This window comes from Dasypus novemcinctus, chromosome 2 (genome assembly GCF_030445035.2).
Source record: "Dasypus novemcinctus isolate mDasNov1 chromosome 2, mDasNov1.1.hap2, whole genome shotgun sequence".
NCBI lineage: Eukaryota > Metazoa > Chordata > Mammalia > Cingulata > Dasypodidae > Dasypus > Dasypus novemcinctus.
In genome coordinates, this window is record NC_080674.1 from 46,777,652 (window position 1) to 46,802,493 (window position 24,842).

General features: G+C 38.4%; 1 protein-coding gene and 1 long non-coding RNA gene across 5 annotated transcripts; both read right to left on the minus strand.

Moving 5' to 3' along the window:
* Positions 1 to 543: 543 nt before the first annotated feature.
* On the minus strand, positions 544 to 24,842 carry LOC131280632 (uncharacterized). Of its 4 annotated transcripts, XR_011645675.1 has the most exons (4): positions 24,714 to 24,826; positions 23,615 to 23,727; positions 2,459 to 2,627; positions 544 to 972 (listed from the first exon to the last, which is right to left on the minus strand). It is a non-coding gene; the product is annotated as an uncharacterized lncRNA (long non-coding RNA). The 4 variants fall into 4 exon arrangements; XR_009188306.2 differs by lacking the exon at positions 23,615 to 23,727 and having other exon boundaries at positions 24,714 to 24,842; XR_011645676.1 differs by lacking the exons at positions 23,615 to 23,727; positions 24,714 to 24,826 and adding an exon at positions 21,816 to 21,905.
* On the minus strand, positions 2,634 to 11,372 carry ANXA2R (annexin A2 receptor). The gene has a single exon (XM_058308543.1). The coding sequence runs from the start codon at positions 5,042 to 5,044 to the stop codon at positions 4,370 to 4,372; it is 675 nt and encodes a 224-aa protein (XP_058164526.1). The 5' UTR covers positions 5,045 to 11,372; the 3' UTR covers positions 2,634 to 4,369.

Here is a 24,842-nt window from a genome sequence, read left to right on the forward strand (position 1 = left end):
TTCAGACAGGCCATGTCTCATAGTGCTGAAGGGCACTATGCACTGGGCTGGTGAAACACTGGCACTTCCCTCCATGGGCCAACAGTGCTGCAGCATGCTGGCTCTGTAAAAAACATACCAAGCGGAGCAATAATGACCACAATAATGTGAGTATAACTTAAAACAAACACAATTAGCATTATGGCCTGCTCTCATAGAGAGACATGTATGGTATGCAAACCTAGAGCTTAAATCTATTAATCACAACTCAAAGAGGAACTTGTGCATCAATTAGTGCATTAAATAGGATAAATACGTACCTGTATGCCTGATGAATATAGTAATATCTGTTCTATTTTAGATCGTATAGAATAACATTGATATTGAATGATATTGAACACGTTAAAAGTCCTGGTTAACATAATTCATTTTCTAAGTAGTTAATGAATGTGCCTATAAGATAAAAGAATGGCTCTCTTAAATACTGTCTTTATTTTGCTTTCCATATACTTGTCTTGTTGTTGCCTATTGTTGTGCTGAAAATAAAATAAACAGACTTTAAAAGGGGGTGCAGAGCAAAGTTTATTGAGCTAAAGTTACATTAATGCAGAAGCAGCATCAAAAGAGATTTCTGCTCAAAAGGTTGAGTTGGGGGAGTAGCTTATATGGCTGCTTGAGACCAAGGGAAGTTATAGGGGGTGGCATTGGGGAGTGATAAGGGCAGCACAATTTATGCTTGGTACGTTTTCCATGCTTTACAAGGCTGTAGGATTATTTGAGCAGGATGTTCTTGAGGCTCAGTTCATTAATCAGCAAGCAAGATGTTTAAGGTTGAGGCTATCTGATGAAGAATAGCAGGCCTTGCAGGTGTCAGTTTGAACTCTTTGTTACAGTTCTTCCTCCCAAGCTGGGGTAGACATTTTTATCAACACCGCAAAGGATTATTGGAATGTCAGCTTGCTTCAGTTACCTCCATTTCTTCTTTATAACTTCCTAGTTAAAATAGAAGCTCAAGTAAATAAAGATGGTTAGTAAATTCATTTACCATTCCAATCTCACACTATATTGTCTTTGTGAGGTTATGTCAAAGGCAGTACTTCTCCTAATCCCTCTCCTAACTGCCCTAGGAATAACCACCAATGTGGGAACTGGGGGTGGCAGTTTATACCAAATACAGCAGGTCCTGTATTCTTTTAGTAGGACCATGTATCTTCAAAATTCTGTTTATTTCTTCCAGAATCAGTGGCTTCCAGAACAAGGTATTAGTCATGCAGGGATTTCATCCAGTTCCAACCACAGTGCTGGACTCACCTTCTCTCAACCTCAACAGAATAGCCAGAGAATTTCACATCCCAACAGGCAGGGAATACTGCCCCTAACCAGCAGGAAGCAGCTATAGAAAAATGACAGTCACCCTTCAGCTCCCCCTTAAGAATAAGGATATGAATTCTCTGAGCGGAATGCTGAGGCAGGTTAGTATAGGAAACAGGGAAAGCAGCTGGTCAAAATAAAGCCCAACAAAGACCCTAGTCGTAAGGTCCCGTTTGAAAGTCCCAGGCTCAAAAGTCTGTAATAACTCCAAACAGAAAGGCCTCCCCACTGGTTCCCGAAAAGCTGACAAGTAAAGGTAGAGAAAGGCAACCAATCAGGACAGCAAATAGGTGAGGCCCTATGTGTGTCTATGTGGGCTAACCTTATGCCTAAATTAGTCTTTTATTTTACCATAGAAAACTCAAAGAATTTAAAGGGAGGAAATGTATGGTATTAAAGGCATCCTCATAAGACTCCCCTACCTGGTACTTTATCTGCTAATGGAAATGTTGCTTGTATACTGTTAGATCAGCACAATATGCCTTGCACCTTAACTCCTGCAAATTGGACAATACGGAACACCGTGCTGGCATGGCAGAATACAACTCATCAAAAAGTATGGAACAATACCCTCTCAATATTGTGTGAATATTCCTCATCACTCTCAATGTCCCTGAAGTTTCAAATCATACGTAAGAGCACATCAGTCATATTGATAAATTAGCTATTAACCCCCTGTTAATTCTGGTTTAACTCCCTCTCTTGGCTCTGGCCACATGTCTTTATAGGTTGACTAGCTTTTGACGGAGGACTCTTGCTATTCTGTTGTATGCTGTACTGTTACTGTGAAAGGTGGATGCAGGGTGTGTCCTATGGCCAACATGGGCTGCTGCACAGGAGTGGACGGTGGAGGTCCCTTGGACCCCTGACCTGCCTCTCCCTCCCTAAGGGAAATTCAGCTCCCAGAAATCATGCTCCAGGACACAAGTGAAAATGTAACAGACATCCCCAAAGGAAAACAACGGACAGATGGTGTCATAGAGTAATTTTCTCAAGGCTGTATATTTCCTTCCTACAATAACATCATCAGACCTCATTTATGTGTTTCACGTGACCCCAACAAAAACTCTTACAAAATGTACTTGTGTGGAGACTCTCTATTTTGCACCTTATTTTCCTGATCGTCATGGAGCACTGTCTTCATTCTCCAAACCTCCACCTTCAGAGACCCTTTCCTATTCATAAGTCCCAATGGAGCTGTTCCAGGTATGTTTTTGGTCTTGTCAGATATCCCCAAACCATGGCCTTCAGAAGCTTAGTTGTAACAGCAGCCACATCTGAAATGTAATATATAAAGTGTGATGAGGACATAAAGGTATAATATGAAAATATAATGAGCAATAATAAATATTTCTGAAAAAAAACAAGAAATCATAAAACAAATTAAGACTTCTTAGAGTAGCTGCAAATCAGGCCCTGCTGGACGCAAGCCATGTATCAAAAAGTTGAGTGATGACAAATTCAAGAATCTCGATATGAAACAAATGAAAATTTTCCATAAACTACTTGAAAGCAATAAAAATAAATGCGATTTGAAATGCTAAGAGAAACAGCTAAACAAACCACACATCTATCTCAGCAGACCACATTGAAAGAAAGTTCAAAAATAAGCAAATGATAGGTAATTAGCTGTACTGGAAAAAAAAATGCAAACACATAAACCATGCAGTTACACTATTATCCTATAGCTTTTACATCTAATCTCAGTCCTGTAATGTCTAAACCGGAGTTTGCTACTCTAAGAAGCGGCAAGTAGGACTACACATACTTGCTGCGCCTAAAAATTTGCATTACCCTTCCTGCCCTGCTTCTAGGCGAGTTAAACAACAAAAGCATAACTAAAGCAACACTTGATATTGCTAAAACCAAACTTGCGAATCTTAAGAAATCGCTTTTGCCGGCATATTCCGACTTCTCCTGGAGTTAAAATTCACAAGCATTGCTAAAGTGGAGATGGGATTAAAAAATCGGTATATGCTACGACTTAGAAACCGCCAACATATATGCTACGGTATATCTGCTACGACTTAAAAGTAAATCGTCTTTTGTTCAGCTTAAATCGGGATCTGCTGAAGAGAAATCACTTTCAGGACTCTATCCCCACTCCTACCAGGTTCAGAAATCATAACTATGGCTGACCAGGTCACCCTCTGCTTAAACCGGGCCTTCCTAAGACGAAATAACTGCAGGCACGGCTAAAGCAAGTCGTGCTACGATTAGGTAATAATAAGGAATCATGTGTATGGTGTAAACCGAAGGATCCAAAGAATAAGTATTTGGCAGGACTGATGACCCTGCAACCTAACCCTAAGTCTCCAAAACTAAGAATTTGCAATCCGTGCTGTCCTAGCAATCCCACGATCCTCCCCCCCCCCCCAAAAAATAAACATTCATTAACCGCGCTGTCCTTTGACTGTGATTAAAATTATTAAAATTCTGACTGTAAAATACAAGAAAATACTATCCTTAAAAAAGACAAGAGGGTAAAAACAAGTAATATTCTCATACCGTGAAATCACACGGTATAAAAATTTATGGCAGTAATATTTTATAAAAATTTGTTTATTTTTTCCAAAAAAAATGTTTAAGAGGAAAATAAAATATGTAAAATGATAAAAGGTAAGTTGAACGAGCCATAAGTCATGCAAAAAAAACATCTACAGAAGATTAATGAGCAGCGATTGCAATAAATTCAAAAATACTATGAAAACGACAAATACGGGAAAATCCGATATCCCTCAGCAATATATTTTAAAATAACGAATTTGGCCAAATTATTACAGTAATATGAAAACAGAACCTCTGAAAATTGAACAGAATACCAATATCATTTTTAAAAAGGAATGCACAGTGAAATGAAAATAAATGTTTTCTAAAGGGGGCCCGACACTGAAAGGAGAAAAGTAAAAAGAGAACCAAAAATCGACATCAGACTCTGGAGGCGCATCGTCATACATTTTTATTTCCGGAGCCAAGAATCTTGTCCAAGAGGAGGGTGGGCAGGACTCGCGCGGCACTCTCAGGGCGCGCTCCCGCCGCAGAGCGCGGGGCAGCAGCCCCTCCGCACGCGCAGCAGCGCCCGACCGAGCCACCGCAGGCAGCCGCCGCGCGCCCAGGGGCGGCCCCACCCAGCGGGGGCGGGCGCGCGGCGGTCGGAGCTCTCGGCCAGCGGCGGGCCATCTCCAGGGCGTGGCGACTGGGCAGAGGGAAGCGGCGGGAGCGTGAGTCTGCGGGTGTCCGCCGCAGGATCCCCGGCTCGCGAGGGCGCCTCTGGCTTTTCAGGTGTTTCGGAATAAAGGCCCGGAGGCGGGAGGGCGGCGCTTGGTTGCGGGGTGCGCTGGGCTCCGGGAAAGCGTCCGTTTTGCGGGTAGACCCAGCGCAGCCGCCAGCAGGGACTGGAAAGCAGCTCCGGCCCGGAGTCCCAGGTGCCCCGGGGCGACTCTCCCAGAACCGGATAGAAAGGCAGCGGCCACGGCCCAGAATCTTCTGCGCTCAGGGGTGCCCAAGGCTGGGCCTCCGGCAGCTCCTGTGCGTACGCCAGAGGCTGCACACAGCGAACAAGACTTTTCTGCATCGCGAAGATCCGCGACCAGAGGCGCTGCAGCGTTTGCAAAGAAAGCAGTGTGCTGTTCCTCCCGCGGCCCGGGTATTTATGCTCTCCCAAACTGAGCCTGCTCGAACCCAAACAAGCCATTCCGGAACCGTAATAAAACGGAAACTTAAGCAACCTGTACAGAAAAACGAAATAGGTGAATGTGATATCACCGACCAGGTGCAGCTAGCGACGCAGGGACCGAAGAGAGCCGAGCGGTGCTGAACCGGTTCTTGCTACGCTCTATAACCACTTTCCTTTATACTGCGAACTCGACTTCCGTTCAAGAAAACAAGCGTGGCTAAACCGGGACTAACTACTCGAAGCAGAATTTGACATGACGAATCCCAGGCACAAATACGATATAAATTAAGTGAACAAACTTTCATGTATATGAACTATATAAAAGTTTTATATAGCGGTATAATCTAATGAAAATAATTTCTTATGAATATTTAGGGGTATGATACAAATTGAAATGAAACCTGCATATATTTATACCTGAAATTTTAAAACATGCAAATACGTGAAAAATTTTTGAACAAGATTAATAAATAATAACCATAAAAAACAAACATACAAAGGAGTATAAAATGTATGAAAAATAACACCTTATAATTTAGGGACAGATATGAATTTTAAAAGGGAAACTTACATATACAACATTGTAATTTTAATATATTTAATGCTGTGAGTATGCAAACCAATAATGTGAAAAACATAACTTGAATAAGACTAAGAAAAAGTACTTTTGAAAAAAAAAGGAAAAACGTTTTAAAAAATAATTTCGACAAAATTCTCATAGTAGGGTATTTCTCAAAAAAAAAAAAAAAGTTAACAATTTTAAGGTGCCCCTGACTGACAAATACTGGGTAACATAAATCTGCATGGCGACAATTTTTAAAATTTTGGTATTAAAAATAATAATAAAATTCACATCAAATATTTGAAAGCAAAAAAAAAACCCACTTACGTACAATCCTGGAATACAAATAGAACCACAGGAAAATACACTCAACACATCACTGAAAGAAAATCCGAAAATAAGCGAATACTGAGAGTTACCCCTACTAAAACAATGAAAACACCTCTAGACCGTGCAGTTATTTGATTACCGTACAGCTGTTACCTTGAGGGCCCAGAACTGTGCAGCTTCAACAGAAACGTGATAAACTAAACAGCAGCAGGCATGACTTAACCGATATTTGGTGCCCCTAAAGAAATGCACTCACCAGTACCTCTAGGCAAGTTAAAAATCACAAGCACAACTAAAGCGAGACACCTACTCTTTTTTTTTCCACCATCGTGGCACATTCATTGCATTTGGTGAATACATTTTGGAGCACTGCTGCACCACATGGATAGTGGTTTACATTGTAGTTTACACTGTTCCCCAGTCTACCCAGTGGGCCAGGACATACAATGTCCAGCATCTGTCCCTACAGAACCACCCAGGACAACTCCCAAGTCCTGAAAATGCCCCCACATCACATCTCTTCTTCCCTCTCCCTACCCTCAGCAGCTACTGTGGCCACTTGCTCCACATCAGTGCTACAATTTCTTTCATTACTAATCACGGTATTTCCACAGCAGAACACCGGTAAGTCCACTTTAATCCATACCCTATTTCTCCATCCTGTGGACCCTGGGATCGTTATGTTCAGTCCCACTCTACATCAAGAGGGGGCTTAGATTCCACATTCATGACGGATGCAATTGTCCTGCTTGCAGTTGTAGGTACTCTTGACACTCTGGTGTGGTGGATAACCTTCTTCATCTCCCTGTTAACTGGCCAGGGTAAGTCCAAAAAACTAGACCGTAGGAGTTGCAATTCTGCTGGACACTCAGGCCTGCCTGTCACATGGACAGTCCAGAGATTCAGGTCTCCTGATTATACACCAACCCCAGGGCCAACCACAGTTCCATTAAAAGTAACAGAAGAGGCATGTGTAGAAAGGTCTTGTCAAATTATCCAATGCTCAAGACAAAAAAAAAAAAATACTAAAAGCAGCAAGAGAAAAGAGAACCATCACATACAAAGAAGACTCCATAAGATTAAGTGCTGATTTCTCATCTGAAACCATACAGGCAAGAAGGCAGTGGTATGACATAGTCAAGCTACTAAAAGAAAAAAATTTCCAACCAAGAATACTCTATCCAGCAAAGTTAGCATTCAAAAATGATGGAGAGTTCAAAATATTCACAGATAAACAGAAACTAAGAGAGTATGCCAACAAGAATCCTCCTCTTCAAGAAATACTAAAGGGAGTTCTGCAGGAAGAAAGAAAAAAAACAAGAGAGATAGAGTTGGAGGAGAGTGTAAAAGCAACTGAAAAGACAAAAAGAGAAAAAAAATATATGACAAACACATATCCAAAGAAAATATGGCTAATACAAGTAATTCCTTGAAAGTAATAACACTGAATGTCAGTGGATTAAACTCACCTGTCAAGAGACTCAGACTGGAAGACTGGATAAGGAAATACAACCCATCTATATGCTGTCCACAAGACACACATCTTAGACACAGGGATTCAAGGAGGTTGAAAATGAATGGCTAGAAAACAATCTTACCTACTATTTCTAAACCAAAACTTGCCAGGCCTAAGAAATCGCTACTACCCGCAAGCGCCAGCTACTGCAGGAGTTAAAATTGACCAGCATAGCTGAAGTGGAGATATGGTTAAGAAACCGGTACTGGCTACGACTTAGAATTCGGCTTTTTCCCACTGAATCGTTTGAAGAGAAATCACATTCAGAGCTCCAACTTCATTTCTATCAGGTTTAGATGGGCCCTGCAGTCCTATGGCTGAGATTAAAATTCATGAGTGTAAAATATCTCAAAACACTGACCTTACAAAATGAAGACATCCCTTCAATAAATACGTTATAAATATCTAGGGATACCAGACAAACTACATAAATGAAACTGGCTTAAATATATATGTGAAATATAAAAATCACGTAATGAGTAGGCAAAGCAAGAACAGGAAAATTAATTGGAACATAATTAAAACAAGTCTCTTAAAAATAAAGATGTACTATCTATTAGGAGGATCCGGGCTCAATCAATGGGTCCTCCTTTGAAAAAAATAAAGACGTACTGTAAAAGAAATATAAAATGTATGAAACATAACACCTCATAAATATTTAGAGATGTGATATAAATTGAATAAAGGAACTTGCATCCCAACTGAAATTTAATATATATAGTTCAATGAGTATGTAAAGGTATAGTACAAAAATATAACTTGAAGATTAAGATATAATATTTCTGAAACCAAGAAATAAATCATAAAACAAATCAAGCAAAATTTCTTAGAGTAATTGTGTTTCTCATAAATGAAATTAGTAACAATATTAAATCGGGCCCTGGACAAAGTAAGTCATGTATCATAAAGGTGAGTGGTGACCAAAAAAAGAATCTTGGTAAAAAACAAATAACATTTCCACAAAATACTTAAAAACCATAAAAAACAAATACAATTTGAAGTGCTAATAGAACCATGGCAAAACATACTACACCCATCTATTGCAGTACACCACATGCAAACAACATTCAAAAATAACCGAATCATACCACAAATTAACTGTACTGGGAAAAAAAATAGACAAAAAAAGCAAACACTTCTAAACCATGCAGTTCTACAACTATCCTATAGCTTTTACGTCTAATTCCAGACCTGTTATGTCTAAACCAGAGCTTGCCACACTAAGAAGTGACAGGTACGAACATACCGCATTTGCTGAGCCTAAAAATTTGAATTCGCCTTCTTAACCCCCACTTAAAGAGTAAAAACCACAAGCATAACTAACGAGAGACTTCCTACTGTTAAATCAACTCTTGCCAAGCTTAAAAAATCACTTTTTCTGAGTGACTCGACTTCTGAGGGATTTAAATCACAAGTATAGCTGGAGTGGAGATGCAATGAGGAAACCAATGTATGCTACGACTTAGAATTCGCAGATGGTAAACTGTCTTTTGTTCTGCTTAAATCGGGACCTGTTGAAGACAAACCATTTCAGGGCTTTAATTGCACATTGCCAAGTTCAGAACTCACAGCACAAGCTCATGAGGATATGCAGTGCTCAAACCCAGAAATCTGTAAGATGAAGTAATTACATGTACAGCCAAAACCAGATGTGCTATCATTAAGCACTAAGAAACAGTCCTACATAGAATGCTAACACGAGGGAGCCATACAAGAGGGAGCTGGCAGTTCTAATGCTCCTTGAACCACGGCCACAGCTTCTCCAGTAGTATGAACTTGTAGGCCTCAGTATCCTAAGGCAACGCAGCAATTCGAAGCCAAAAAAAGAGCAAAGATTGATAAAACTTGAAGTCCTATGACTGCAATTAAAATTCAGGAGTGTAAAATAGCTCAAAACACTGAACTTACAAAGCAAAGACATCCCTTAAATAAGTTTAAAACGTACTTCACTTTAAACCTTAAAAATATTTAGGGATACAAGACAAACCACATAAATGAACCTAGCATAAATATATGTATGAAATGAGAAGGGAAAGCATTGATAGGAAAAATAATTGGCACATGATTAAGAAATACTCTCTTACAAATAAAGATAATTTAAAGAAGTATAAAATGTATGAAATGCAACACCTTATAACTATTTAGGGATAGGATATGAACTGAATAAAACAATTTGCCTCTAGGGGGAGCTGAAGTCCCTCAAGAAGTGTGGAGCCTAACTCCCACCCGGGAGGCTGGGTTATGGTACTTAGTGCCTCCTGAAGAAGACCAGGGAACACAGAGAACAGGCAGAGCGAACACACAATGAGCAAACAGCGAGTGCAAACAATAAGTGGAAACAGGGAGCAGAGGAGGGAGCCATCTCATGGGGTGGGAGGGGAGGTTAAAAAATATTTTCTTTAAAAAGCAATCCTTTAAAGAAAACCAAACATTCATCCGTATCTGAAATGTATATATATAGTGGTCCGTTTGTAAAGCTATAATATGAAAACAGCAAAAAAAAGATTAAAGAATAATATTTTTGGGAAGTGAATGAAACTCAACTGATAGAGCATGCGCCTACCATATGGAAGGTCCAGGGTTCAATACCCAGGGCCTCATGGCCCATGTCGTGACCTGACCAACGCACAGTGCTGTGACATGCAAGGAGTGCCCCATGCTCAAGGAGCCCTGCAAGGAAAGCCGCCCTGCCCGAAAAAGTGCAGGCCACCAGGAGTGGCACTGGCAAAGCAAGATGATGCAACAAAAAGACACAGACAACAACAGAAGCAGACAAAGAAGATGCAGCAAATAGACACAGAGAACAGACAACTGGGGTGGGAGGGGGGAAAAGAGGAGAGAAATAAATAAGTAAATAAATAAATAAATAAGAGGCACAGATTCCCGGTGCTGCCAGACAAGAATGCAAGCAGACAGAACACACAGCAAATGGACACAGAGAGTAGACAACGGGGGGAAAGGGGAGAGATAAAATAAGTCTTCAAAAAAAGGAATAATATTTTTGAAAGCCAAGAAATAAATAATAAAATATTAGACAAAATCATTTACTGATTTCTCAAAAATGAAAAGAATAAGAGTAAAACATAGGGTCCTGGTGGATGCAACCCATATATCATAAAGTTGAGTGGTGACAAATCCGAGAATATCGGTACAAAACAAATAACGAACTTTCTTACTTGGAGAGGTCGTAAAGAAATCGATATATGCTATGACTTCGAATTAAAAAATGTCTTTCATTCTGCTAAAACAGGAACCTGCTGAACACAGATCACATTCAGGGCTCTCTTGCCACATTTCCAGTATCAGGATTCACTCACGGGGACATGCAGAGCTCGAAACCAGGAATTTGTAAGAGGAGGAGTAGCACCTACTTCTAAAACGAGTTGGGCTGTGATTACCCAGTAGCAGAGTCCTACACAGGAGGCCACCCAGACGGATCCTTACAAAAGGGAGGGAGGACTAACGCTTCCTGAGGACCCCCGCCACAGCTTCCCCACTAGTAAGAACTTGTAACTGATCCTGACTAAAGAGCAAAGAATGATGAACCCTGAAGTCCTAGGACTGCGATTAAATTTCATGAGTACAAAATATCTCGAAACATGGACCTTACAAAACAAGGACATCCCTTAAATAAATATAAAACGTACTTCATTTTATACCTCAGAAATATTTAGGGATACGAGACAAACTCCATAAATGAAGCTGTCATAAATATATATCACGAAATATAAAAACTATATAATGTAATCAGTAGGAAAAGCCAAAACAGGAAGAAAAAAAAAATTGGAACATGATTAAGAACTGCTCTCTTAAAAGAAAGTTGTACTATATATATTATGAAGTGCTGGGTTCAATCAATGAAAACTCCTTATAAATAAATAAAGAGGTTCTTTAAAAGAAATAAAAAATGTATGAAACATAACACCTTATAAATAGAGTTGCGATATAAATTGAAAAACTTACATTCGTATCTGAAATTTAATATATACAGTACAATGAGTAGGTAAAGGTATAATATGAAAATATAACTTGAATAAGTTTAAGAAATATATCTGAAGCCAAGAAATAAAGCATAAATCAAATTGGATAAAATTCTTAGAGTACTTGCATTTCTCATAAATGAAATGAATAACGATATTAAATCGGGCCCTGACGATGCAAGCCATATATCATAAAGTCGAATGGTGACCAAAAAAAGATTTTCGGAATGAAACAAAATTTCCACAAAACACTTGAAAGCAGTAAAAATAAATACAATTTGAAGTGCTAACAGAACAATGCCAAAACGTACTGCACCCATTGATCGCAGCAGACCACATGAAACAGCATTCAAAAATAAGCAAATCACACAGAAAAATAACCATAATTGGAAAAAAAGAAAGAAAAAAGGAAATACAAGTTAAGTCGAGATGTGATAAGGAAACCGATATATGCTACGATTTAGAATCCATACATATGGTAAACCGTCTTTTGTTCTGCTTAAATCGGGACCTGTTGAAGGCAAATCACATTCAGGGCTCTAATCCCACGTTTTCCAGGTCAGAATTCACAGCACAAGCTCATGGGGGATATGCAGTGCTCAAATCCAGGAATTATTAAGATGAAGTAATTGCACGTGAGGCTAAAACCAGATGTGCTAGGACTAAGCCATAAGAATCCCACACAGGATGCTAACCTGAGGGATTCATCAAAGAGGGAACTGGCAGCAGTAACGCTCCCTGAAGACCACCGCCAACGCTTCCCCAGTAATAAGAAGGTGCAATCCTCAGTGTCTCGGCCAATGCAGAGATTTGATCCCAATGAAATAGCAAAGTTTCATAAACCCTGAAGTCCTATGACTGCGATTAAATTTCAAGAGCATAAAATAAAACACTGACCTTACAAAACAAAGACATCACTTAAAATAAGTTAAAAAATTACTTCACTTTATACAGTATAATATTTACATTATTAGGCAAACTACGTAAATGAACCTGACACATATACGTATGTATGAAATATAAAAACGACATAATTGGAACATGATTAAGAACTACTCTCTTAAAAATAAAGATGTACTATGTGTTACAAGGTCCCGGATTCAATCAAAGGAATCTCTCTAAAAAGTTTAAGACATACTGTAAAATAAATATGAAATGTATGAAACACAACACCTTATAAATATTTAGGGATGTGATATAAATTGAATTAAGAAATCTGTCTCCATATCTGAAATTGAATTTATCTAGTCCTACGAGTATGTAACGATATAATATGAAAACAGAACTTGAACGAGATTAAGAAATGGTATTTCAGAAACCAAGAAATAAATCATAAAACAAATCTGGCAAAATTCTTAAGAGTAAAGGCGTTTCTCATGAATGAAATGAATAATATTAAATCAGACGCTGGATGATGCAAGCCACATATCATAAAGTTGAGTGGTGACCAAAAAGAATCTCGGTATAAAACAATAACACTTCCACAAAATATTTGAAAGCCGTAAAAAATATATTCAAATTGAAGTGCTAATACAACCACGGCAAAACATACTGCACCCATCGATCTCAGCACAGCACATGCAAACAACATTCAAAAATAAGCAAATTATACCGATAATTAACTGTACTGGGGGGAAGAAAAGCAAACACTTGTAAACCATGCAGTTCTACGACTATCCTATAGCTTTTACATCTAATTCCAGACCCGTTATGTCTAAACCGGAGCTTGCCACACTAAGCGACAGGCGCGACTATACCGCAGTTGCTGTGGGTAAAAATGTGCATTCGCCTCCTACCCTACTTAAAGGAGAGTAAAAACCACAAGCATAAGTAAAGCAAGATTTGCTATTTGTAAATCAACTCTTGCCAAGACTAAGAAATCGCTTTGCCTGCGTGTCCCGAATTCTAAAGGAGTTAAAATCACAAGCAGAGCCGAAGTAAAATTGAAAAAGAAAAAAAAAAAAAAAGAAACCGGTATATGCTACAACTTAGAATTCGCCGGCATATATGCTACGACTTAGAAGTAAACCGTCTTTTGTTCTCCTTAAATCAGGACCTGCTGAAGGCAAATCACATTCAGGGCTCTAATCCCACTTTTCCAAGTTCAGAATCCACAGCACAAGCTGATGGGGATATGCAGTGCTCAAACCCAGGAATTTGTAAGATGAAGGAATTGCATGGAGGGCGAAGACCAGATGTGCTATGATTAAGCAATAAGAAAGAGTCCCACATAGGATGCTAACACGAGGCAGGTCTAATGCTCCTGGAAGTCCACAGCCAGAGCTTCTCCAGCAGTACGAACTTGTAGTCCGCAGTGTCCCAGGCAACGCAGTGGTTTGAACCCAGTAAAAGAGCAAAGGCTGATAAAACTTGAAGTCCTATGCCTGCAATTAAAATTCACGGGTGTAAAATAGCTCGAAACACTGAACTTACAAAGCAAAGACATCCTTTAAATAAGTACTTCACTTTATACCTTATAAATGTTTATGGATACAAGACAAACCACATAAATACATATATGAATAGCATAAATACATATATGAAATGAGAGGGGAAAGCATTAACAGGAAAAATAATGGGAACATGATTAAGCAATACTCTCTTACAAATAAAGATCATTTAAAGAAGTACTGGGAAATGGATGTGGCTCAACCAATTGGGCTCCCATTCGCCACGTAGGAGGTCCAGGATTTAATGCCCAGGGCCTCCTGGCGAGGGCAAGCTGGCCCACGTGGCAAGCTGGCTCACACGGAGTGCCATCCCACACGGGAATGCCGCCCCACACAGGAGTGCCAGCCATTGCGGAGAGCTGGCACAGCAAGATGACGCAACAAGAGACACAGAGGAGAGACAATAAGAAGACGTAGCAAAACAGGGAGTTGAGGTGGCACAAGAGTAATCGCCTCTCTCCCACTCTGGGAGGTCCCAGGATCAGTTCCCGGAACTGCCTAATGAGAATACAAGCAGGGCCAGAAGAACACACAGGAAATGGACACAGAGCAGGCAATGGGGGAACTGAGAAATAAATTGGGGGGCTGGAGAAATAAATTTTTTAAAAATCTTAAAAATATGAAGTTTAAAATATATGAAATGCAACACCTTATAACTATTTAGGGGTAGGATATAAACTAAATAAAACTGTTGCATCTAGGGGGAGCTGAAGTGCCTCAAGCAGTGTGTCACCTACTCCCACAAGGCAGGTCCTGGTTACGGTACTTGGTGCCTCCTAAAGAAGACTGGTGGACACAGGGAACAGGCAGAGTGAACACACAATGAGCAAACAGAGAGGGCAAACAGCAAGTGGAAACAGGGAGCAGAGAGGAGGGAGTCATCTCATGGGGGGAGGGGCAGAAGGTAAAAAAAAACTTCTTTAAAGAAAAACCAAACATTCATCCATATCTGAAATTTTTATATATAGTGAAGAGTTTGGAAAGCTATAATATGAAAACAGCATGAAGAAGATTAAGGGATAATATTTTTGAAAAACCAAGAAATAAATTATAAATTATAAAATATTACATAAAATTAGTTATTGATTTCTCAAAATTGAAAAGAATAACAGTAATAAATAGGATCCCAGTGGACGCAACCCATAAGTCATAAGGTTGCGTGGAGACAAAGTCAATAATATCGGTACAAAACAAACAAAACCTGTTACTTGGAGATGTCCTAAAGAAATCAATATATGCCACGACCTTGAATTCATAGTATGTCTTTCATTCTGCTAAAATAGGGACTCTTTAAAGAGAAATCACATTCAGGGCTCTCTTCCCACTTTTCCAGGTTGAGAATTCATTCAGGGGGATATGCAGAGCTCAAACCCAGGAATTTGTAAGATGGATCAATTGCACTTATAGCTAAAACCAAGTGTGCTATGATTAAGCAGTAAGGGAGTCCTACAAAGGAGGCTACCCAGAAGGATCCTTACAAGAGGGAGGAGGCAGAACTAAGGCTTCCCGAGGACCCCCGCCACAGCTTCCCCAGTAGTAAGAACTTGTAATCCTCAGGGTCCCAGGAAACAGCAATTTGATCCTGATAGAAGAGCAAAGATTGATGAACCCTGAAGTCCTAGGACTGTGATTAAATTTCATGAGTATAAAATATCTTGAAATATTGACCTTAAACAAAGCAGGGACATCCCTTAAATAAGTATAAAACGTACTTCATTTTATACCTTAGAAATACTTCTAGATATGAGACAAATTCCATAAATGAAGCTGTCATAAATATATATTATGAAATACAAAAACAATGTAATGTAATGACTAGGAAAAACCAAAATGGGGGAAAAAATTGAAACATGATTAAGAACTACTCTCTGAAAAGTAAGTTGTACTATATATTATGAAGTGCTGGGCTCAATCAATGGAAACTCCTGTTAAATAAACAAAGAGGTTCTTTAAAGAAATATAAAATATATGAAACATAACACCTTATAAATAGAGTTGCGATATAAATTGAAAAAAGAAACTTGCATCCATATCTGAAATTTAATATATATGGTATAATGAGTATGTAAAGGTACAATATGAAAATACAACTTGAAGATTAAGAAATATTTCTGAAACCAATAAATAAAGCATAAACCAAATCGGATGAAATTCTTAGAGCAACTGCATTTCTCATAAATGAAATGAATAACTATATTAAATCGGGCCCTGGACGACGCAAGCCATGTATCATAAAGTCGAGTGGTGACCAAAAAAAAAATTTCGGAATAAAACAAAATTTCCAGAAAACATTTGAAAGCAGTAAAAAATAAATACAATTTGAAGTGCTAACAGAACAATGCCAAAACGTACTGCACCCATCGATCTCAGCAGACCACACACAAACAGCCTTCAAAAATAAGCATATCATACCCAAAATTAACCGTTCTTGGAAAGAAAGGGAAAAAAAGGAAATACAAGTTAAGTCGAGATGTAATAAGGAAACCGATATATGCTACGGTTTAGAATTCACAGGTATCGTAAACTGTCTTTTGTTCTGCTTAAATCGGGACCTGCTGAAGACAAATCACGTTCAAGTGTCTAATCACAGTTTTCCACATTCAGAATTCACAGCAGAAGCTCACAAGGTTATGCAGTGCTCAAACCCAGGATTTTGGAAGATGAATCAATTGCTCGTAGGCTAGAACCAGATGTGCCATCATTAAGCAATAAGAAAGAGTACAACATCCGATGCTAAGCTAAGGATCCATACGAGAAGTAGCGGGCAGGACTAATGATCCCTGCAGACCACGGCCACAGCTTCTCCAGTATCAAGAAACTGTAATCCGCGGTGTCCCAGGAAACACAGCGATGTGATCCCAATGTAATAGCAAAGTTTGATAAACCCTGAAGTCCTATGACTGCGATTAAATTTCGTGAGTAAAAATCTCAAAACACTTACAAAACAAAGACATCCCTTAAATAAGTTTAAAAACACACTTCAATTTATACCGTATTAATGTTTACAGTATTAGCACATAAATGAAGCTGGCATATATCCATGTATGAAATATCAAAACCAAATATTGGAACAATTAACGACTGTTCTCTTAAAAATAAAGATGCACAATGTATTACAAGGTCCTGGATTCAATCAGTGGAACTTACCTAAAAAAAAAAAAAAGGACCTACTGTAAAAGAAATATAAAATATATGAAACATAACACCTTATAAATATTTGGGGATGGAAAATAAACTGAATTAAACTTTTATCCATATATGAAATTAAATATATAGTGCAATGAGTATGTAAAAACATAATATAAAAATACGACTTAAAAAAGATTTAGAAATAATATTTCTGAAACCAAGAAATAAACCATAAAACAAATCCGACAAAATTCTTAGAGTAATTGCATTTCTCATAAATGAAATGAATAACTATATGAAATTGGGCCCTGGACCATGCAAGCCACATACCATAAAATTGAGTGGTGACCAAAAAAGAATCTCGGTATAAAATAAATAACATTTCCACAAAATATTTGAAAGCTGTAAAAAATAAATACAACTTGAAGTGCTAATATAACCATGGCAAAACATACTGCACTCATCGATCTCAGCACAACACACGCAAACAACATTCAGAAATAAGCAAATCATACCGAAAATTAACTGTACTGGGGGGGGGGGGAAGCAAACACTTCTAAACCGTGCAGTTCTACGACTATCCTATAGCTTTTACATCTAATTCCAGACCTGTTATGTCTAAACCGGAGCTTGCCACACTAAACAATGACAGGTGCAATATACCGCAGCTGCGCCTAAAAATTTGCATTCGCCTTCCTACCCGCCTTAAAAGAGTAAAAACCACAAGCATAAGTAAAGTGAGACTTGCTATTGTTAAATCGACTCTTGCCAAGCTTAAGAAATCGCTTTGCCTGCGTGTTCCGACTTCTAAAGGAGTTAAAATCACAAGCATAACCGAAGTGGAGGTAAGAAAAAGAAACGGATATATGCTAGGATTTAGAATTCGCAGGCATGCTAAACTGCCTTTGTTCTGCTTAAATCGGGACCTGTTGAAGACAAATCATATTCAGGGCTCTAATCCCACTTTTCCAGGTTCAGAATTCACAGTACAAGCTGATGGGGATATGCAGTGCTCAAACCCACGAATTTGGAAGATGAAGCAATTGCACTTAAGGCTAAAACCAGATGTGCTATGATTAAGCAATAAGAAAGAGTCCTACATTGGATGCTAATCTGAGGGATCCATAGGAGAGGGAGCTGGCAGGACCAATGATCCCTGAAGATCCGGCCACGGCTTCTCCAGTAGTAAGAAATTGTAATCCGCGGTGTCCCAGGCAATGCAGCGGAAGATCACAGTGGAAGTTAGAGACCGATAAACCCCGCAGTCCTATGACTCCGATTTCAATTTATGAGTGTGAAATATCTCAAAACACTGACCTTACAAAACAAAGATATCTCGTAAATAAATATAAAATCTACTTCATATTATACCTTATAAATGCTCAGGGATACCTGACAAACTCCATAAACGAAGCTAGCATAAATATATACATGAATTATAAAAACCATATAATGTAATGAGAAGGCATAGCAATAATAGTTAAAATAATTGGAAGATGGTTAAGAACTACTCTCTTAAAAATAAAGACGTACTATGTATAATGAGATCCCGGATTCAATCAATGAAACCTCTCTTTTAAAAAAAGGACCTTCTATAAAAGAAATATAAAATGTATGAAACATAACACCTTATAAATATTTAGGGATGCGATATAAATTGAATAAAGAAACTTGTATCCATATCTGAAATTAAATACATAGCACAATGTGTATGTAAACATATAATATGAAAATACAACTTGAACAAAATTAAGAAATAATATTTCTGAAACCAAGAAATAAATCATAAAACAAATCCGACAAAATCCTTAGAGTAATTGCATTTCTCATAAATGAAATAAATAACGATATTAACCTGAGCCCTGGACGACGCAAACCATATATCATAAAGCTGAGTGGTGATCTAAAAAAGAATCTCGGTATAAAACAAATAACAAAATTTCCACAAAATACTTGCAAGCAGTAAAATATAAATACAATTTGAAGTGCTAATAGAACCATAGCAAAACATACTGTACCCAGCCATCTTAGCACACCGGACGGAAACAACATTCAAAAATAAACAAATCAAACCGAGAATTAAAGGTACTAGGGGGAAAAAACCTGTTCTAATCCGTGCAGTCCTACGATTGTCTGAAGGTTTTATCCAATCACACCCTCGTTATGTCTAAACCGGAGGTCGCTACACTAAGAAAATGCGGGAACCAGTATACCACAGTTGCAGGCCTAAAAATTTGCATTCGCTTCCTACCCTACTTACAGGGAGTTAGAAACCACAAACATACCTAAAGGGAGATTTGCTCTTGCTAAATCAAACCTTTCCAGTCTTAAGAAATCGTTTTCGCTGCACGCTGACTTCTGCTGGCGTTAAAATCACAAGCACAGCTAAAGTGGAGACGTGATGACGAAATCAATCTATGCTACGACTTAGAATTCGCGGGCTTGGCAAACCGTCCTCGTTCTGCTGAAAACGGCCGCTGGTGAAGGGAACAGCCCACACAGGGCTCTAAGCCCCCAGTCACCAGGTCCAGAGCTCACAGCGCAAGCGCAGGGGCACACGCGCGCTCAACCCAGGAACTGAATAAAGACACCTGCATCCACACACGAAATTTAAACATAGATACTGCGATGAGTTTTTAAAGATATAATATGAAAACAGTATGAAGAAGATTAGGGGATAATATTTCTGAAAAAAAAACACAATAAATATGTCATAAAAATTCGACAAAAGTTTTCGAGTAATTGCATTTCTCAAAAATGAAAGGAATAACAATAATAAATCGGGTTCTGGCGGGTACAAGCTATATATATCATAAAGTTAAGTAGTGAAAAAAAAAGTCGAGTGATGACAAATCCAATACTATGTGTATAATAAATAACGAAATTTGTTGTTTGGAGATGCGATAAAGAAAACGGTATATGCTAAGACTCGGAAGTTGCCGGCAGGGTAAACCGTCTTTTCTTCAGCTTCAATGGGGATCTGCTGAGAGAATTCACTCTCAGGTTCTAACCCGACTTCTACCAGATTCAGAAATCGCAATTATGGATGAACAGGTCATGCTCTGCTAAACCGGGACTCGTTTATACGAAGTAATTTCAGGCACGGCTAAAACAAGTCACGCTATGACTAATAATAAGGACTCTTATGTACAGTGCTAAACCGACTGGATCCAAAGAAGTAGTTAATCAGTCCTGGTGACTCCTGCAAATAAACCCCTCAAACTCACCAATACTAAGAATTTACTCTACCCTGTCCTAAGTAATGGCAGTATTATACCACAAAAGAAGAGCAAGGATTGATAAACCCTGCTGTATTAGGATTATAATAAAATTAATGAGTGTAAAATACCTAGAAATTCCATCCTTAAAAAAACGAAGACATAATTTAAAAGAATAAAATGTACAAAAAATGACACCTAATGAATAGTCATGATATAATTAAACAAATGAAAATTGCATATATATGAAACAAAAAACTTTAATGTAATGATAATTAAAAAGCAATATTATGAAATATAATTTGAACCAGAATAAGAAACAATGATATGAAAAAATAAACACTATAAAAGAAATATAAAATGTACTAAAATTAAGACTATATATGTTAGGTAGACTATATAAATTAAATTAAACTTGCATAGGCATATATAAAATTTTAAGTATTTAATATAATGATTATGCAAAGTAATATGAAAAATGTAACGGTAGAACTTCAAAAATGAATTTCCTTAATAAAGAATACTTTAAAAGAACTATAAAATGTCCCAAAATTAACAACTTACGAATATTTAGGGTGATGTAAATTAAACAAATAAAATTTGCAAATATATATGAAACTAAGAATACTTAATGTAATGAGAACGAAAAGCAATATTATGAAAAATAAACCTAATGAAGTAATTCATTTAAAAAACAAAGGCATACTTCAAAAAATATATAAAATATACTTTAAAAACTTATATGCCTTATAAATATTAGGCATAAAATTTAAATTAATTAAATTTGCACATAAATCTGAAATTAAAAAGCTGTTATGTAATGAGTATGCAAAGCAATATGAAAATAATTTGTACAAGATTAAGAAATTATTGTATGCTTTCTTTATATTAATGAAGTTGATGTTTAAAAATAAAAACTTTTAAAGAAGTATATCTTGTCATAACTTACAAAAATAAGCAGAAGTCTAAACCATATTGTAAACTATAATCCACACTTAGTGGCAATGCTCCAATATGTGTTCATCAATTGTAACAAATGTACCACACTATTGAAGGATGTTGTTAATGCGAGAAAGTGTGGGAATCGGCTACATTTTTTTATGTAACCTAAGTAACGTTTAAAATTTTAAGTTAAAAAAAGAAATATAAAATGAATGAAAAATAACACCTTGTAAATATTTAGGTATACAAAATAAATTTTTAAAACGAAACTTGAATATATATATATATACCTGAAATTTAAAAACTTAATACAACGGGTATGCAATGAAAATGAGAAATACATCTTGAACAGATAAAGAAATATTTCTGAAAAGCGAAGAAATAAAAACATAAATTTGACAAAATTCTTAGAGTAATGCATTTCTCAAAAATGTAAAGGATAACACTATTAAAACTAGCCCCTGGCGGACACAAGCCATATATCATAAATCTGAGTGGTGACAAATTCAAGAATTCGGCATATTAAAAATAAAATTTACATAGAATATTTGAAAGGAGTAAAATACAATATGATTCTGAAATGCAAATAGAACCAAAACAAACACACTGAACACGTCGATCTCAGCAGGAAGCACCGAAAGAAAATACGAAAATGAACCTACCGGGATTAACTGTAAAGGAAAAAATAAAACGCGAACACTTCTAAATCGGGCAATCATTCCATTATCACTTAACTGTTACACGTCTAAGTCCAGATCTATTAGGCCTAAACTGAAGCTTCCTGCACTAAGAAGTGACAGGCACGACTAAACCGGTATTTCTTGCCCCTAAAAAAAATGCACTCACCGGCACACTCCTTCTTCAAGGAGGGTTAAAAATTGCAAGTATAAATAGAGATGATATTGCTAAACCAAAACTTGGCACGCCTACGAAATCGCTTCTGATCGCACGCCCCGACTTCTACTGGAGTTAAAATTGAGAAGCATGGCTAAAGTGCACATACGATAAAGAAACCAGTATTTACTACAATTTAGACCTCGCAGGCACTGTAAACCGCCTGACGTTCTGCTTAATCCCGACGTGCTGCAGAATCACATTCAGGACTCTAACCCAAGTTCAGCCAGGCTGGAAATCGCAGCTAAGGGTGACGAGGACATGCTCCGTTTCAACCCGAGACTTGTTAAGACGAAGAGTTTGCAGGCACAGCTAAATCAAGTCGTTACGATTAAGTAATAACAAGAAATCTTAAATACGGTGCTAAACCGTGGGGTCAAAAGAATAAGTAACTGGCAGGACTCATTACCCCAGTAAACCACGCCCCAACCTGTCAAGAATAAGAATTTGTAATCTGCACTGTCCTAGGCAATGCAGCGATTTTACCACAAAGAACAAAGTTCGATAAACTTGGCAGTCCTATGACTGCGATTACAAGTCATGAGTGTAAAATATCTCGAAATAACATCCTTAATTTTAAAAAAAGACATCGTTTGAAGGAAGAATAAAAGTTATTAAATCAACACCTTATGAATATTTGGGATACGAAACAAATGAAATTTGCAAATATATCTGAAATATTAAAAATTAATATGAGGAGCATGGAAAGATACATAATGAAAAACGGTGTGAACAATATTAAGAAACAATATCTTCTAAAAACAAGGACATTTTAAAGTATAAAATTTTCAAAAATGAACACCTTATAAATATTTAGGAGTATGATATAAACCACATAAATGAATCTTGTATTTATAGAGATATGAAATTTTAAAACATGAAATGTAATGAGTAGGCAAAGCAATAATGAATATTAGGAAATAATAGGTTAAAAATAAGACATATTTTAAAAGAATTACAAAATGTATGAAAAACAAACCTTATAAATATTTGCATCTGAAATTTACAAACATATAATGCAATGAATATTTAAAATATGAAAAATATAACTTGAACAAGACTAAGAAATAACATTTCTTAAAAAACAAGAAATAAATTTGAAAATAAATTCGACAAAATTCTAAGAGTAATTGCTATCTCAAAAATGAAAAAAAAAACAATATTAAAATGGGCCCTGTGTAACACAAGTCGCATACTATAAAGCTGAGTGGTGACAAATTCAAGAATCTCGGTATAAAAATAAATAATAAAATTGTCATAAAATATTTGAAAGCAAAAAATTTAAATACAATTCAGAAATGTAAAAAGAACCATAGCAACACACACTGAACAGATCGATCTCAGGAGAACACACCAAAAGAAAATCCAATAATAAGCAAATCATCCCAAGAACTAATCCTATCTTCCCCCAAATGCTAACACTTCTAAATCAGGCACTTATTCGATTATTGTTCAGCTGTTACAGCTAAGCCCAGAGTTGTGATGCCTGAATCAGAGCGTGCTGCACTAACAAGTGGCAGACAGGACTTTACCGTGTGGAATTGGAATGATAAATTATTTCACTAACCATCTCGATTTGCTTGAGCTTCCATTTCATTCATTAAAACAAGAGGTTAACTGAAGCAGGCTGACGTATCAATGCTCCTTTGCGGTACTGACTCCGACGCCTGCCAGGAAGAACTGCAACCCAGAAATCCGGCTGACACCAGCAAAATCTGCTGGCCACAATCTTACACCAACATCCTGGTTGCTAATTCACCAACTGGGGCACCCCCCACCAGTCCACATTCCCACACGTCCACCGCGTAGGTCCTGTAGCTCACGGGCCCTTGGTCCTCACCCCTGCCCATTCCCCCACCTTCCTGTCTGTCTCAAGCAGCCACATAAGCTGCTCCTCCCAACTCAACCTTGTGAGCAGACACCGCTTTTAGTCTTGCACCTGAATTAATGCAACTGTAGCTCAATCAACTTGCTCTGCACCCACTTTTAAAAGTCTATTTTATTTTCAGCGCAATAACGTGTACTTGCTGCCTAAAAATCTGCATTCGCCTACCTACCCTACTTCTCGGAGAATTAAAAATCCTATTTTTAAAGAATAACTGAAATCATGACTAATAACACTACACGATTAGGGTCTAATGACAGACGAAGCAGTACCAGAACATCTCATGGGCAGTGAGGACATTGACGCAACTCTAGGAACTTTGCATAATTTCTGAAATATTTATTTTAATAATATTTTACCCATATAAATTTAACTAGTGGTGCTGGGACCGAGAAAGCGCCGGCCGGGTTTCCGATTAGCCGCGACGGACAAGACGCCGGAGCGGAGCGCCTAACGGAGCACGAGCCGGCAGCGAGCGAGGAGAGGAGCGGGGACCACGCAACAGGCGGCCGAGCGAGCCCAGGGCCGAGGAGAAAGAGCCGCGGCCCGGAGCAGGCGGCGGCGCCGGGGCGCGCAGCAGCCCGCGCGCGCCCACCAGCCGTGGAGCCTGCGCGGGGTCCGCGAAACCGCGGAGGAGGCGCCGCGCAGAACCCGCGGCCCCGGGACAGGCGTGAGCCTGTAGCAAGAACAGTTCAGAGATGCTGGCGACAGCGGCACCTGCTCCGCCGCTCCCACTGCCGCGCCCAAGCCAGCCGCTCGCGAGTAAGAACCCCCTGCTTACCTTTCTGGTGGCGAAACCCGGACCCCGAGTGACCGCGGGCCCCAGCGCCGCAGGGCGGGGCGCAGGCGGGCGGGCGCGGCCGCGGGGCGCGGAGCGGGCGGGAGTCCGGGGAGCGGGGAGCGGGGGGCC